We start from the raw sequence: 13,264 nt of genomic DNA, 5'->3' as shown, positions 1-13,264 counted from the left end.
TTTCACATTTGATTTAATTTCATACAACTAAATACTGCGTCACTAAAAATCTTTGTTCGGAAAACACCGCAGTACTCGGATGTTCCTAGGAAACGAAAGACATACCACTGATATCTTTTTTGTTGAAAGTGGAGTCAATTATTAGGCAGGCTGAGAGGGGAATCCAAACTTTTTCATATGACTGTAAATAAAAAAAGGTGAACTTCTCCAACTTTCATATCAGCTCACTTAGTCACTGAACACACTGAGTTTTACACCGCCTAACTTGTCAAACTTGCGAGATGGAAGGAGTTACAACAAAATGGAAATGAAGATCTAGGATCCCCTTACATCCACGTGATGCACTTACCTTCTTGGCGGTCTCCTCCAACCTTTTTGCATCGGCACAAAGACCCGACCCGAGGCCACCGAGGGCGTAGGCAGAGCGCACCATGACCGGATAGCCAATCTTCTTTGCTGAGCTAAGGGCCTCCTCCACCTGTGGAGAAGGACAATAAATAATAATAATAATAATAAATTACATTTATAAAGTGCGTCCCTTGTTACTTGAAGCGCTTTACATAAACAGGAGGTAACCACTTCCACCATTACCAATGTGTAGCACCCACCTCAATGATGTGACAGCAGCCATTATTGCACCAGACACACATCATCTGTAAGGTGGTGATTGGGTGAGAGAGACAGCCAATTAGAGACAGAGGATGATGATTAGGGGGACCAGAATGGACAAGGCCGTACCCGGGACAGTCAGTCAGTCATCTTCCAACCCTCTATATCCGAACACAGGGTCACGGGGGTCTGCAGGAGCCAATCCCAGCCAACACAGGGCACAAGGCAGGAAAGAACTCCGGGCAGAGCGCCAGCCCACCGCAGGTACCTGGGACATTAGAGGATAAAAAACCTACTCTCGTTTTGAAAGATCTTTTAATGACCACAGACCTCGGTGTTACGTCCCACCTGAATGATGGGCAACATTTTTACTCCACTTTGTCCCCGAGGCAAACATGAACTGGATATCAATGTGTAGCGGTTGTCATGGATGTGTGTGGGTGTCACTGGTGGGTCTCTAAACCTGTTATTGTTGGAATGGCTGAATGTGCAGGGCCAGCCCAACGGATCATGGGGAAGGGAGCACCTGACTCGGAGGGCCAATCCAACTGTAAGGGGAGGAGCCAACTGTATGTAAATCTGTGACGGGGAAAAAGGTGAAGGAGGAGAAGAAGAAGAGAGCATCAAAGCCAAAAGAGAAGCAGACACCACCAAAACGACAAGAGGGAAGGCTACTCAGCTCGCTGGAAAAAGTCAGGTGAACGCGGGTTCATTTCTGTAATGGTCATTTTTCTTTTCTTACGAGTGAAGTGAAGAATAGTGCACATAATTAACAAAAGCAAAAAGAGCGTAAATAAATAGTACATGAAAGAAGACTTTGATCCCCAGCCAGGAGAGAAACCCCCTAGCTGAAACATGAGAGATCTGAACCAACATTGGGAGATGTTATTGAGTGTGCAACAGCAACAGGGAGCTGACAGCTCCATCAACATTTCTGTATGCAAAGCAGAAATCAGCCATCGATGTAATTTCAGACCCCCCATTGGGGCACGCTGGCTCAGACGCCACACACCTTTAAACCAGGGTGAGTCCAAAGCGGTATGACATCTATCTACAGTACTATGCAAAAGTTTTAGGCAGATGTGAAAAAATGCTGTAAACAAAGAATGCTTTCAGAAATATAAATAATGATTGTTTATTGTTATCAATTTACAAAATGCAAAGTGAGCGAACAAAAGAAAAATCTAAATCAAATCAATATTTGGTGTTCCTACCTTTTGCCTTCAAACCAGCATCAGTTCTTATCGGTCCACTTGCACAAAGTCAGGGATTTTGTAGGATTCTAGTCACGTGTTTGATCAACCAATTGTACCAAACAGGTGCTGATGATCATCAATGTCACACGGAGGTTGAAACACAGTCATTAACTGAAACAGAAACAGCTTCAAACTGGGTGAGGAACAGCCAAACTCTGCTACCAAGGTGAGGGTGTGGAAGACAGTTTCATGTCATGGCAAGATGGAACACAGCAACAAGACACAAGGTAGTTCTACTGCACCAGCAAGGTCTCTCCCAGACAAAGATCTCAAAGCAGACTGGGGTTTCAAGATGTGCTGTTCAAGCTCTTTTGAAGAAGCACAAAGAAACGGGCAACGTTGAGGATCGTAGACGCAGTGGTCGGCCAAGGAAACTTAGTGCAGCAGATGAAAGACACATCAAGCTTATTACCCTTCGAAATCGGAAGATGTCCAGCAGTGCCATCAGCTCAGACCTGGCAGAGACCAGTGGGACCCAGGTACACCCATCTACTGTCCGGAGAAGTCTGGCCAGAAGTGGTCTGCATGGAAGAGTTGCAGCCAAAAAGCCATACCTCCGACTTGGAAACAAGGCCAAGCGACTCAAGTATGCATGAAAACATAGGAACTGGGGTGCAGAAAAATGGCAGCAGGTGCTCTGGACTGACGAGTCAAAATTTGAAATATTTGGCTGTAGCAGAAGGCAGTTTGTTTGTCGAAGGGCTGGAGAGCGGTACAATAATGAGTGTCTGCAGGCAACAGTGAAGCATGGTGGAGGTTCCTTGAACGTTTGGGGCTGCATTTCTGCAAATGGAGTTGGAGATTTGGTCAGGATTAATGGTGTTCTCAATGCTGAGAAATACAGGCAGATACTTATCCATCATGCACTACCATCAGGGAGGCGTATGCTTGGCCCCAAATTTATTCTGCAGCAGGACAACGACCCCAAACATACAGCCAAAGTCATTAAGAACTATCTTCAGCGTAAAGAAGAACAACAAGCCCCGGAAGTGATGGTATGGCCCCCACAGAGCCCTGATCTCAACATCATCGAGTGTGTCTGGGATTACATGAAGAGACAGAAGGATGTGAGGAAGCCTACATCCACAGAAGATCTGTGGTTAGTTCTCCAAGATGTTTGGAACAACCTACCAGCCGAGTTCCTTCAAAAACTGTGTGCAAGTGTACCTAGAAGAACTGATGCTGTTTTGAAGGCAAAGGGTGGTCACACCAAATATTGATTTGATTTAGATTTCTCTTTTGTTCATTCACTGCATTTTGTTCATTGATGAAAATAAATGATTAACACTTCCAGTTTTTAAAGCATTCTTTGTTTACAGCATTCTTTCACACCTGCCTAAACCTTTTGCACAGTACTGTATCTATCTATCGATCTATTATATAGTGCCTTCCAGTTCTATCTATCTATTATATAGTGCCTTCCAGTTCTATCTATCTATTATATGGTGCCTTCCAGTTCTATCTATCTATCTATCTATCTATTATATAGTGCCTTCCAGTTCTATCTATCTATCTATTATATAGTGCCTTCCAGTTCTATCTATCTATTATATGGTGCCTTCCAGTTCTATCTATCTATCTATCTATCTATCTATCTATCTATCTATCTATCTATTATATAGTGCCTTCCAGTTCTATCTATCAATCTATCTATTATATAGTGTCTTCCAGTTCTATCTATCTATTATATAGTGCCTTCCAGTTCTATCTATCTATCTAATAAATAGTACATGAAAGAAGACTTTGAACCCCAGCCAAGAGAGAAACCCCCTAGCTGAAACATGAGAGATCTGAACCAACATTGGGAGACATTATTGAGTGTGCAACAGCAACAGGGAGCTGAAAGCTCCATCAACATTTCTGTATGCAAAGCAGAAATCAGCCATCGATGTAATTTCAGACCCCCCATTGGGGCACGCTGGCTCAGACGCCACACACCTTTAAACCAGGGTGAGTCCAAAGCGGTACGACATCAATCGTCACCTCTCAGCCTGGCTCGCTTGTGTGCTTGTCAATAGAAATAAAAATCACATCGCCATTTTGCATTACCTGCTTCACATATTGAAGACTGGAACGAAACCGACGAGGAAGCAACGACGCATTCCAGGAAGCCTCTGGGGGTGATTTGTATACCACAGTCTGCTATCGGAGGCCCCTACACAATCAACTGCCTCATTAGACTCACGGTTCTGAGAATCGCGTGAACAAGACTTTCAATTGAAATGCATTCGGCTACATAAATTGGTGGTACTCAGATACACAGAGCTCATTGTTTGTCTGATGAATCCAAAACGGAGTTCTTTTTTTTTTACACAGCGTATTATCAAAAACACGCCATTCCCCACCGTCCAGCATGGTGGAGGCAGCATCAGACTGTGGGGATGCTTCTCTGCAGCAGGCTTTGGAAGGCTTGTAAGGAGAAAATGAACGCTGGAGAAAAACTTGATGGAGTCCGCAAGAAGCCCGCAATGTGCCAACAAGATTTGTCTTCTAGGAAGACAACAACCCCAAGCATGAAGACAAAGCTTTGCAGGATGTGAAAATCCAGGGGTTTCCAAGTCGGTGCCCAAATTTATCGAGCATCTCAGAATTACTCCAAAAAAATTGCACTAAAACTGTGCGGTAGGAACTTGTCGTCCATCAGAGTAGGACATGTGAAGCAGTAATGGTGTAGGAGGCCACATCCGAGATTGAATGATGTCACGGCTTTATGGCTACTTACAAAAAGAGGTCAACATAATCAAATAAATGTCAGTCTGGGGGACTGTTTGGGAGCAAAGTGTGACAGGAAAAGGGGAACAAGATTGAGCACCGCAAGTAAGAAACGCAAAACAAAATGTAAGAGCAGATCTACAAAAGATCTACAAAACCTAAGAGCAGTCACCTAGGGAGAAATTCACCAAATGAGAGTCTTCAAGTGCTAATGCAACACACTGAGGGAGTTTTTTGAATGGAGGTGGGCAGCTCATTCCACCGTCCAGGAGCTACCATCTGGACTGAGATTTGATGCCACTGTGGCAGGCAGCTGGGCGTCATACCCAGCCAGGATGCCTGGAAGGACCAGGAGAGGGACCATACCTTCCCCAGACCACGAGAGGGCAGCCACCCTGGTTAGTATGGGGGCCACGGGAACCGAGCTTGGAAGCTCAACCCTGTTGGGGCCCGTGGTCACCGCCAGGGGGTGCCTGGAGGATCCTAGAGCCATGGAAACCAGCACTTCCGCCACACCGGGAAGGAATTCCAAGGTCACCTGGAGTGCTTCCGGGTGCTCATGCGGCACTTCCACCACACCAGGAAGTTCCGCCAGAAGTTCTTTGGAGGCACCTGGATCACGTCCGGGTGGGGATACAAGGGGACCGCCTTCCTACGATCAGGGAGCCGGAGTCGGGTGGAAGAAGGCAACACTCAGGAGTGAGGAGGAAAGGCGGCCTGAAGAGGACCAGTGAAAGGCCCGATTAGAAGGGTGTTTGGTGCTGGAGCACTGTGTGTGTGCGGGGACTTGTGTTTGAGGACCTTGTCCTTAAAAAACGTGTGTGTTTTTAGACTTGCCGGTGTCCGTCTGCTTGTGTCCGGGCTGTCCTTCTCACCCGATATAGAGGTGACATCACCAATCGCCATTCATCAGCAGATCTGAGTGGTGGAGATATCCCCTTCGGTATCCAGCGCTCCTCTGTCGGAGTTGTTTGTGGTCTTTGTGTTAGCCTGACTAAGTATGACCCATCTCCTCAGACATTTTGTATAAACAAGTGTGAACACTAGAGGGCACTGTTGCTCCTCAAACCCAACAGACCGACAGTGAGGACACAAGTTAAAAGCTCCAAGAGCGTGTTCATTTTTGTTAGGCTCTTTACAATGCTCTCTAGCACCCCAGCCACAAGTAAATAAGCAATACAGCCCACAATTATTCTTTCTTTTTCCTTCTTTTTCTTTTCTTTTCTCCTCCACACTTCCCAGCAAACATTGTCCACCTTCCTCCCTGTGAAGTCGGTCCATTCCTTTCATATTGGCCAACCTCGAAATACTTCTGGGCTTCCTCTCACGTGGTTGGCCAAAAACCTTGTCTCCCATGGCTCCCGTATATTTCCAGCACCCCCTGGTGGCACCCACGGCACCTGACAGGGCTGAGATACCAAACTCCAAGTCCCAGGGTGCTCTGTGGGAATCCAGGTCACAGCTGTAAACCAGGGGTGCTGCCCTCTTGAGTCTTGGGGGAAGCAGTGCACCTAAAAAAAGTTGCCTTCCCAGATCTTTCCACATCCAGGGTGTCCCAGCAGTCTCTTACACAAGATGCATTTGCTTTCTATAAGGTGTCCCCTCGCTCAGCCACTCTCTCTCTGTGTCTGAGTGGACCTTTCGCCTTGGAACTCTGGTCTTCTCCTCACATCCCCAATGATATTTGCTCAATTGAGTAACAATTTTAAACTGTCTTCATATAAGTGAATGTACCATGAGATGGACCATGCTCCATCTGGCGTTGGTTGCAGCCTTGTACCCAGAGACAACGTCTGGTCTCCAAGATCTTGAACTGAATTAAGCATGTTTGATAGATGTGGGGAGACAGAACTGAAAATGTTAACATCATTATTTTTCGAAACATCTGTTTTTCTTCCAATTGAAATCAATTAGATACCAGAAGGTCCATACCGCATTTTCTATGACATGAACATTACATGTCCAGCTGGCATTTAAACATTTACCCATTAAGTCTTTGGCACTGGATTGCAGATCCGTTAGAAGGTTTGGAGGTGACCTTTGACCCTTCTGCCATATAAATATCATAAATAGTAACATCCATCTTTAACTTCAGTTTGGATGGACTAAAAACTGCATGGTGTAGAAGGAGAAGGAGAATAGGCACCCCGGCCCAGGAAGGAGGATAGTTTCTTACCCAGACAGGAGGCCAGAACGGAAAGACAGACGAGATGGTCAGCCAAGAGGAGACCTTTGACCCTTCTGCCATATGACTGCCCACATCATAAATAGTAACATTCATCTTTAACCTCAGTTTGGATTGACTAAAAACTGCATGGGGTATAAGGCATCCTGGCCCGGAAAGGAGGATAGTTTCTTACCCAGACAGGAGGCCAGAACGGAAAGACAGACGAGTTGGTCAGCCAAACAAAGAAACAACTTTGTGCCCAACCAGAAGGAAATAGTATTTAGACCAGCAGAAGACGGAAGTTGGCAGCAATTCCATCCCCCATACAATAGGTGGCAGTAGTCCTATTGTGGCAGCCCAGCTGAGACACCTGCAGGGGTGCTTGGGAGTTGGAGTCGAGAAATGCAACCCTTTCTGAGTCCCTGGGTGCTGATAGAGGGCGCTGTTAGGGGAGGACTTCGTTACTTACTATACGACCCGGGAAGTGCATCCAGGAGGACACGGTGTGGCACCGGAGGCAACACTGGCAATCGGAAGGTTGCCGGTTCGAATCACGTAAATGCCAATAGGGACTCTGCTCTGTTGGGCCCTTGAGCAAGGCCCTTAACCTGCAATCGCTAAGCACTTTGAGTAGTGAGAAAAGCGCTATATAAATGCAAAGTATTATTAATATTATTTGATTTATAGTTCATTTAACTCTTTTAGGGTTAATTGTTTTTTTTTTCCTTTTGTCCCAGGACTGAATATTTTTCCAGAAAACAAAGAAAAGGTTTCACGCATAAATCAACATAAAATACTTATTTACGACAAATTTCCCATGAGCCTCTATGGTATGTAAATTCACATACTTACTACATAACTGTTTGACTCGTCACTTATAAGCCGAAAGGCATTTTCTGGAAAAAAACAAAACAAAAACAGCTTGAAGTAGTCGAGTGGCTGGTAATCCGTAGTGTCCACCAGCACACCGTGTCCTTTGGTGAAGTCCAGTAGCCTGCTTGCCTCCCACGGATCGATAGTCCTCCCAGACGAATGTTACCGCAGGCACGTCAGCTGCACGTTCAGCTAATGCAGGTACCACACTTTCATTTTCGATTTCTGGATCACTCAAAAAAATCGGAGTGCAAGAAGTCAGAATCCGATTCAGCAATAATACGCATTTTGCATATTTTGCTTTGCAGATCACTTGCATTAAAATCGGAGTTCTACAAATCAGAGTCCGATTCAGCGATAATACGCAAAAAATAAATATATAATATGCATGGAATATTTCGCTTTGTGCATTGGCTTCGGTCTCTCGCCCGATATCGATGCCATTCTAGACTCTGTTTACGCTACGCTACTCACGCACATGCAGGGATCCGACGTCATGTCAATGAGTCTAATGGTCCTCCTAGCAAAGAGGGTCTACCTATAACATAACGGTGAGTTTTATCAACATTTACCGTTTTTGTCGCCCTCTGCCCCGGGTGTTGACTTTAGTTGACATCCGCCCTCAACTCCTTGTTTCGACAAAAGTCAACATCTGCCCTAAAAGAGTTAACTGACCTTAAAACAGCGACTGCAAATAAATACCTTTGATTTTATCCCAGAAATGCGTTGGGCTTTACTGCTTCTTTGGTTTGGGACTCGGTGGTGCCCCCTGGTGGTTATAATGGTAACATTCACAACAGAGAACTCTTGTCAGTATACAGCGGTCACGGAGGAATAATGGCTTCAACCTTACCGACTCAACTGCAATGCTTGGTGCGATCTTCTCCTCGATCTCCTTCAGCTTGTTAGCAAAGACTTGTCGATCTTCCGTGGCAATAATGGACTCGATTGGCGTTCCCAGGACTTGAACCCCATATCGTTGTAGAATCCCACTTTTAAAGAGTTCCACTCCTACATGTAAGGCAATCAAAGAGGGAGCTGTCTCATTACAATGAACAGGCCAAGTCGGTGGATCTTTTTTCATGGCATCTTACCCTTGTGAAACATGTGGTTATCCGCCCATACGTTCTTCCCCTCAGCCACCCTGAACTGAATTGGTTTGGGAATGTTGTTTCATGTTATAAAGTGGAACTATGTCACCTTTGTTTCCTGCCTTGTACCCAATGCTGCTGAAGTGGGTTTGAGAATGTTATATCCATCCATCCATTTTCCAACCAGTTATACTCTAACACATGGTCATGGGGGTCTGCTGGAGCCAATCCCAGCCAGCACAGGACACGAGGCAGGAACAAATCCCCGGGCAGATGATAAAATATATGGTGGCTACCACAAGGAACTAAAGTTCATGGTACAAATCTCAGGTCTTTGTCATGGAGTTTGCGTGTTCTCCCCTTGTCTTTGTGGGTTTTCTTCCAGGTACTCCAGTCTTCCACACAAATCCCTAAAGATACGCATCTTAGGTTGACTGCTGATTGGCCCCGCATCATCGGGTGTGAGCTTTAGTGGGCCCTATGATGAACGAACATGTCATTCTAGGTCAGTCCCCTTCTTGGACGCAGAGCTACTAGGGTAGACTCAGGTCTGCAGCAACCATCAACCAAACTGAATTGGTTTGAGCCCAGAAGAATGGCACACCATCCAGGGTTATTTACTGCCTTGTACCCAATGCAGCTGGGATAGACTCCAGTCCCTGTGACCCTAAATTGGGTGAAGTGGGTTTGAGAATGTTATAATACAGTGCATCCGAAAAAGTATTTACAGCACATCACTTTTTGCACATTTTGTTATGTTACAGCCTTATTCCAAAATGGATTAAATTCATTTTTTCCTCAGAATTCTACACACAACACCCCATAATGACAATGTGAAAAAAGTTTACTTGAGGTTGTTGCAAATTTATTAAAAATAACAAAATTGAGAAATCCCATGTCCATAAGTATTCACAGCCTTTGCCATGAAGATCAAAATTGAGCTCAGGTGCATCCTGTTTCCCCTGATCATCCTTGAGATGTTTCTGCAGCTTCATTGGAGTCCACCTGTGGTAAATTCAGTTGACTGGACCTGATTTGGAAAGGCACACACCTGTCTATAGAAGGTCCCACAGTTGACAGTTCATGTCAGAGCACAAACCAAGCATGAAGTCAAAGGAATTGTCTGTAGACCTCCAAGACAGGATTGTCTCGAGGCACAAATCTGAGGAAGGTTACAGAAAAATTTCTGCTGCTTTGAAGGTCCCAATGAGCACAGTGGCCTCCATCATCCGTAAGTGGAAGAAGTTTGAAACCGCCAGGACTCTTCCTAGAGCTGGCCGGCCATCTAAACTGAGCGATCGGGGGAGAAGGGCCTTAGTCAGGGAGGTGACCAAGAACCCGATGGTCACTCTGTCAGAGCTCCAGAGGTCCTCTTTGGAGAGACGAGAATTTTTCAGAAGGACAACCATCTCTGCAGCAATCCACCAATCAGTCCTGTATGGCAGAGTGGCCAGACGGAAGCCATTCCTTAGTTAAAGGCACATGGCAGCCCGCCTGGAGTTTGCCAAAAGGCACCTGAAGGACTCTCAGACCATGAGAAAGAAAATTCTCTGGTATGATGAGGCAAAGATTGAACTCTTTGGTGTGAATGCCAGGCGTCACATTTGGAGGAAACCTGGCACCGCTCATCACCAGGCCAATACCATCCCTACAGTGAAGTATGGTGGTGGCAGCATCATGCTGTGGGGATGTTTTTCAGTAGCAGGGACTGGGAGACTAGTCAGGATAAAGGGAAAGATGACTGCAGCAATGTACAGAGACATCCTGGATGAAAACCTGCTCCAGAGCGCTCTTGACCTCAGACTGGGGCGACGGTTCATCTTTCAGCAGGACAACGACCCTAAGCACACAGCCAAGATATCAAAGGAGTGGCTTCAGGACAACTCTGTGAATGTCCTTGAGTGGCCCAGCCAGAGCCCAGACTTGAATCTGATTGAACATCTCTGGAGATCTTAAAATGGCTGTGCACCGACGCTTCCCATCCAACCTGATGGAGCTTGAGAGGTGCTGCAAAGAGGAATGGGCCAAACTGGCCAAGGATAGGTGTGCCAAGCTTGTGGCATCATATTCAACAAGACTTGAGGCTGGAATTGCTGCCAAAGGTGCATCAACAAAGTATTGAGCAAAGGCTGTGAATACTTATGGACATGGGATTTCTCAGTTTTTTTATTTTTAATAAATTTGCAAAAACCTCAAGTAAACTTTTTTCACGTTGTCATTATGGGGTGTTGTGTGTAGAATTCTGAGCAAAAAAATAAGTTTAATCCATTTTGGAATAAGGCTGTAACATAACAAAATGTGGAAGAAGTGATGCGCTGGGAATACTTTCCGGATGCACTGTATAATAAAATATATGGTGGCTACCATAAGGATCTAAAGTTCATGGTAAAAATCTCAGGACTTTGTCATGGAAGTTCACATTTCTTTTCATTCTCTTTCACTACTGTTACTTCTACTGCTGCTTTTAAGCTACAATGCAACTCACCACAGTTTAGGGCCGTCTGCCCACCCATGGACAGCAGTATCCCATCAGGACGTTCTGCTTTAATGATCTCGGTGACAAACTCTGGGGTGACAGGAAGGAAATAGACCGAGTCCGCTTGCTTAGTCCCCACCTCGTTGGTCTGCACAGAAGCGATGTTGGGATTCATCAGCACCGTTTTTAGGTTTTCTTCCTTGGAGAACAAAAGCAAACATATTACTCGTCTTTCACTGGAAAATGGTCCTTCAATGCAACTGAAAAATTCCATGGAACACCTTCTGGGAGAAACTGAAGTCAGATAAAGAAAGGATCATAAAGGGTAAGTAGTGCTAGGAAACATTAACCTTAAATATCCCTTCTTCCATTTCCTACACTCACTTAGGCCTCGTCCACACTACTACGTTAAAAAACACAGACATTATTCTCCATGTTTGCCTTATGTCCACCCCATCCCAGCGTTTTGTCCTCATGGAAATGAATATTTTTAGTTTTTTGGAACAAGATACTTTTACGAAAGCTAGCACAGCATTTCAATGTGAATGGACGAAAAACGAAGAGTTCGGAAAACGCATGTTCTGGCTGATCCGTGCTTATTACACGTCTCACTCCTGATAGGATCCTGGGCATCATCACCCTTCATTGAAGAAAATCATATTCTGATATAGCAGGCATAGAAGAGCTTCCATGACACTTGTTGTGTTGGTTACCTGTATGTTTTACCAAAATTGCATTTGAGCGAATTTTAGAAATCATGGAGGAGCAACTTCTCAAAACTGCCCACTAGAGTCACCAGTTGTACAAGCACGTTGGGTCCGACCACATGTCACGAAGTGGGTGCTCAGACTACAAGTTTACAACACACCGATAGACTTTAGCGGTGAACCTCAAGAGCTCCACTCTGTTGAGAATGGTTTTCGCCTTACGTTAGTCGTCAGTGACATGCCTGCTCACGCTATTAAGGTGAGGGTTGGTGGAGGGTCATCTCACTCAAGTTGAGTAAACCAGGTGACAAAAACCTGCAATACAATTGGCTGCCTATGAGAAGCTCCTAAGTCATTACTAAAACTGCAGTCGCCACACAATGAATTTCAGGAAATTTGATGGCGATGTCAGAAAATCAGCTTGTGAGACTTGCTAACACCACAAGACAGTCAACTGAAATTTGGGACTGTCATATCTCAGCCAGGATTCCTCTACGGGTTGAGGTTCAGATTCATGTTTTCCATCTGTTATTGTTATTTTGGCTGATTATATGCATTATTCTGTGTGTTTGAATTTGTCTATGTAAGTAAGCTGGCTTGTGTTACATTCTGTGTGTTTTGTGGGTGGTCCCCCAAGTGCGAATCACCCCCAGGGACTGCCCTCCATCATCTAAATCCAAAGAGTCTCCCACAGTTCCTGGTGGTCCATTGTGAATGCGCTCTGGAGTTGGTGAGTTCACGTGTTTATTCTGCTGTGCTTAAAGCTTTTATGAACTTCTGGATCTTTGTGCTCTGTGTGTTTTGACCTTATTGGATTTATTTTGGGACTGTGTCACCTTTGGATTACCTTATCATTAAGGCAACTGTTTTTTGCCCTTTGTGCTATGTAGAGATACTTTAGTGCAATAGAGAATTCTAAGACAATAAATCTTTTATTTTATAAAACATTTCTGTGCTTGCCTTTATAGCTAGCCAGAGTATGGCAGTATACCCCCCTCTAGTGGGCATTTTTGGAACTATTTGGGAGATGCATGTTTTGAGACTCCCAGTTGATAACACTGACATGATAGAAATTCTTCTCATTGTAAAACAGCCCAGTCATAAGGTGCAATTGGAAATTGCAGCCACTCTCATACTTTATTGAAATGAAAGAAACTATAGGCAAGATAGAAGGATATAAATGACACTACACGGACAGACTGAAAGACAGACAGAAATGAAATGCACTAAGGAATAAAAATTATATGCCTGTACATATATATATATATATATCCATCCATCCATTTTCCAACCCGCTGAATCCGAACACAGTGTCATGGGGGTCTTCTGGAGCCAATCCCAGCCAACACAGGGCACAAGGCAGGAACCAATCC

General features: G+C 44.9%; 1 protein-coding gene across 1 annotated transcript in view; it reads right to left on the bottom strand.

Annotated features, from left to right (window-relative positions):
* cps1 (carbamoyl-phosphate synthase 1, mitochondrial) overlaps positions 1-13,264 on the bottom strand; it is a 289,732-nt gene that overhangs the window by 223,586 nt on the left and 52,882 nt on the right. The window contains exons 14-16 of the mRNA XM_051930296.1: positions 11,194-11,383; positions 8,471-8,628; positions 350-478 (exon numbers count right to left, since the gene is read on the bottom strand). Of these exons, the coding sequence (XP_051786256.1) occupies positions 350-478; positions 8,471-8,628; positions 11,194-11,383 (477 nt within the window). The remainder of the gene's footprint in view (positions 1-349; positions 479-8,470; positions 8,629-11,193; positions 11,384-13,264) is intronic.

This window comes from Erpetoichthys calabaricus, chromosome 8, assembly GCF_900747795.2.
Source record: "Erpetoichthys calabaricus chromosome 8, fErpCal1.3, whole genome shotgun sequence".
Classification (NCBI taxonomy): domain Eukaryota; kingdom Metazoa; phylum Chordata; class Cladistia; order Polypteriformes; family Polypteridae; genus Erpetoichthys; species Erpetoichthys calabaricus.
This window is presented reverse-complemented; position numbering and strand designations above follow the sequence as displayed.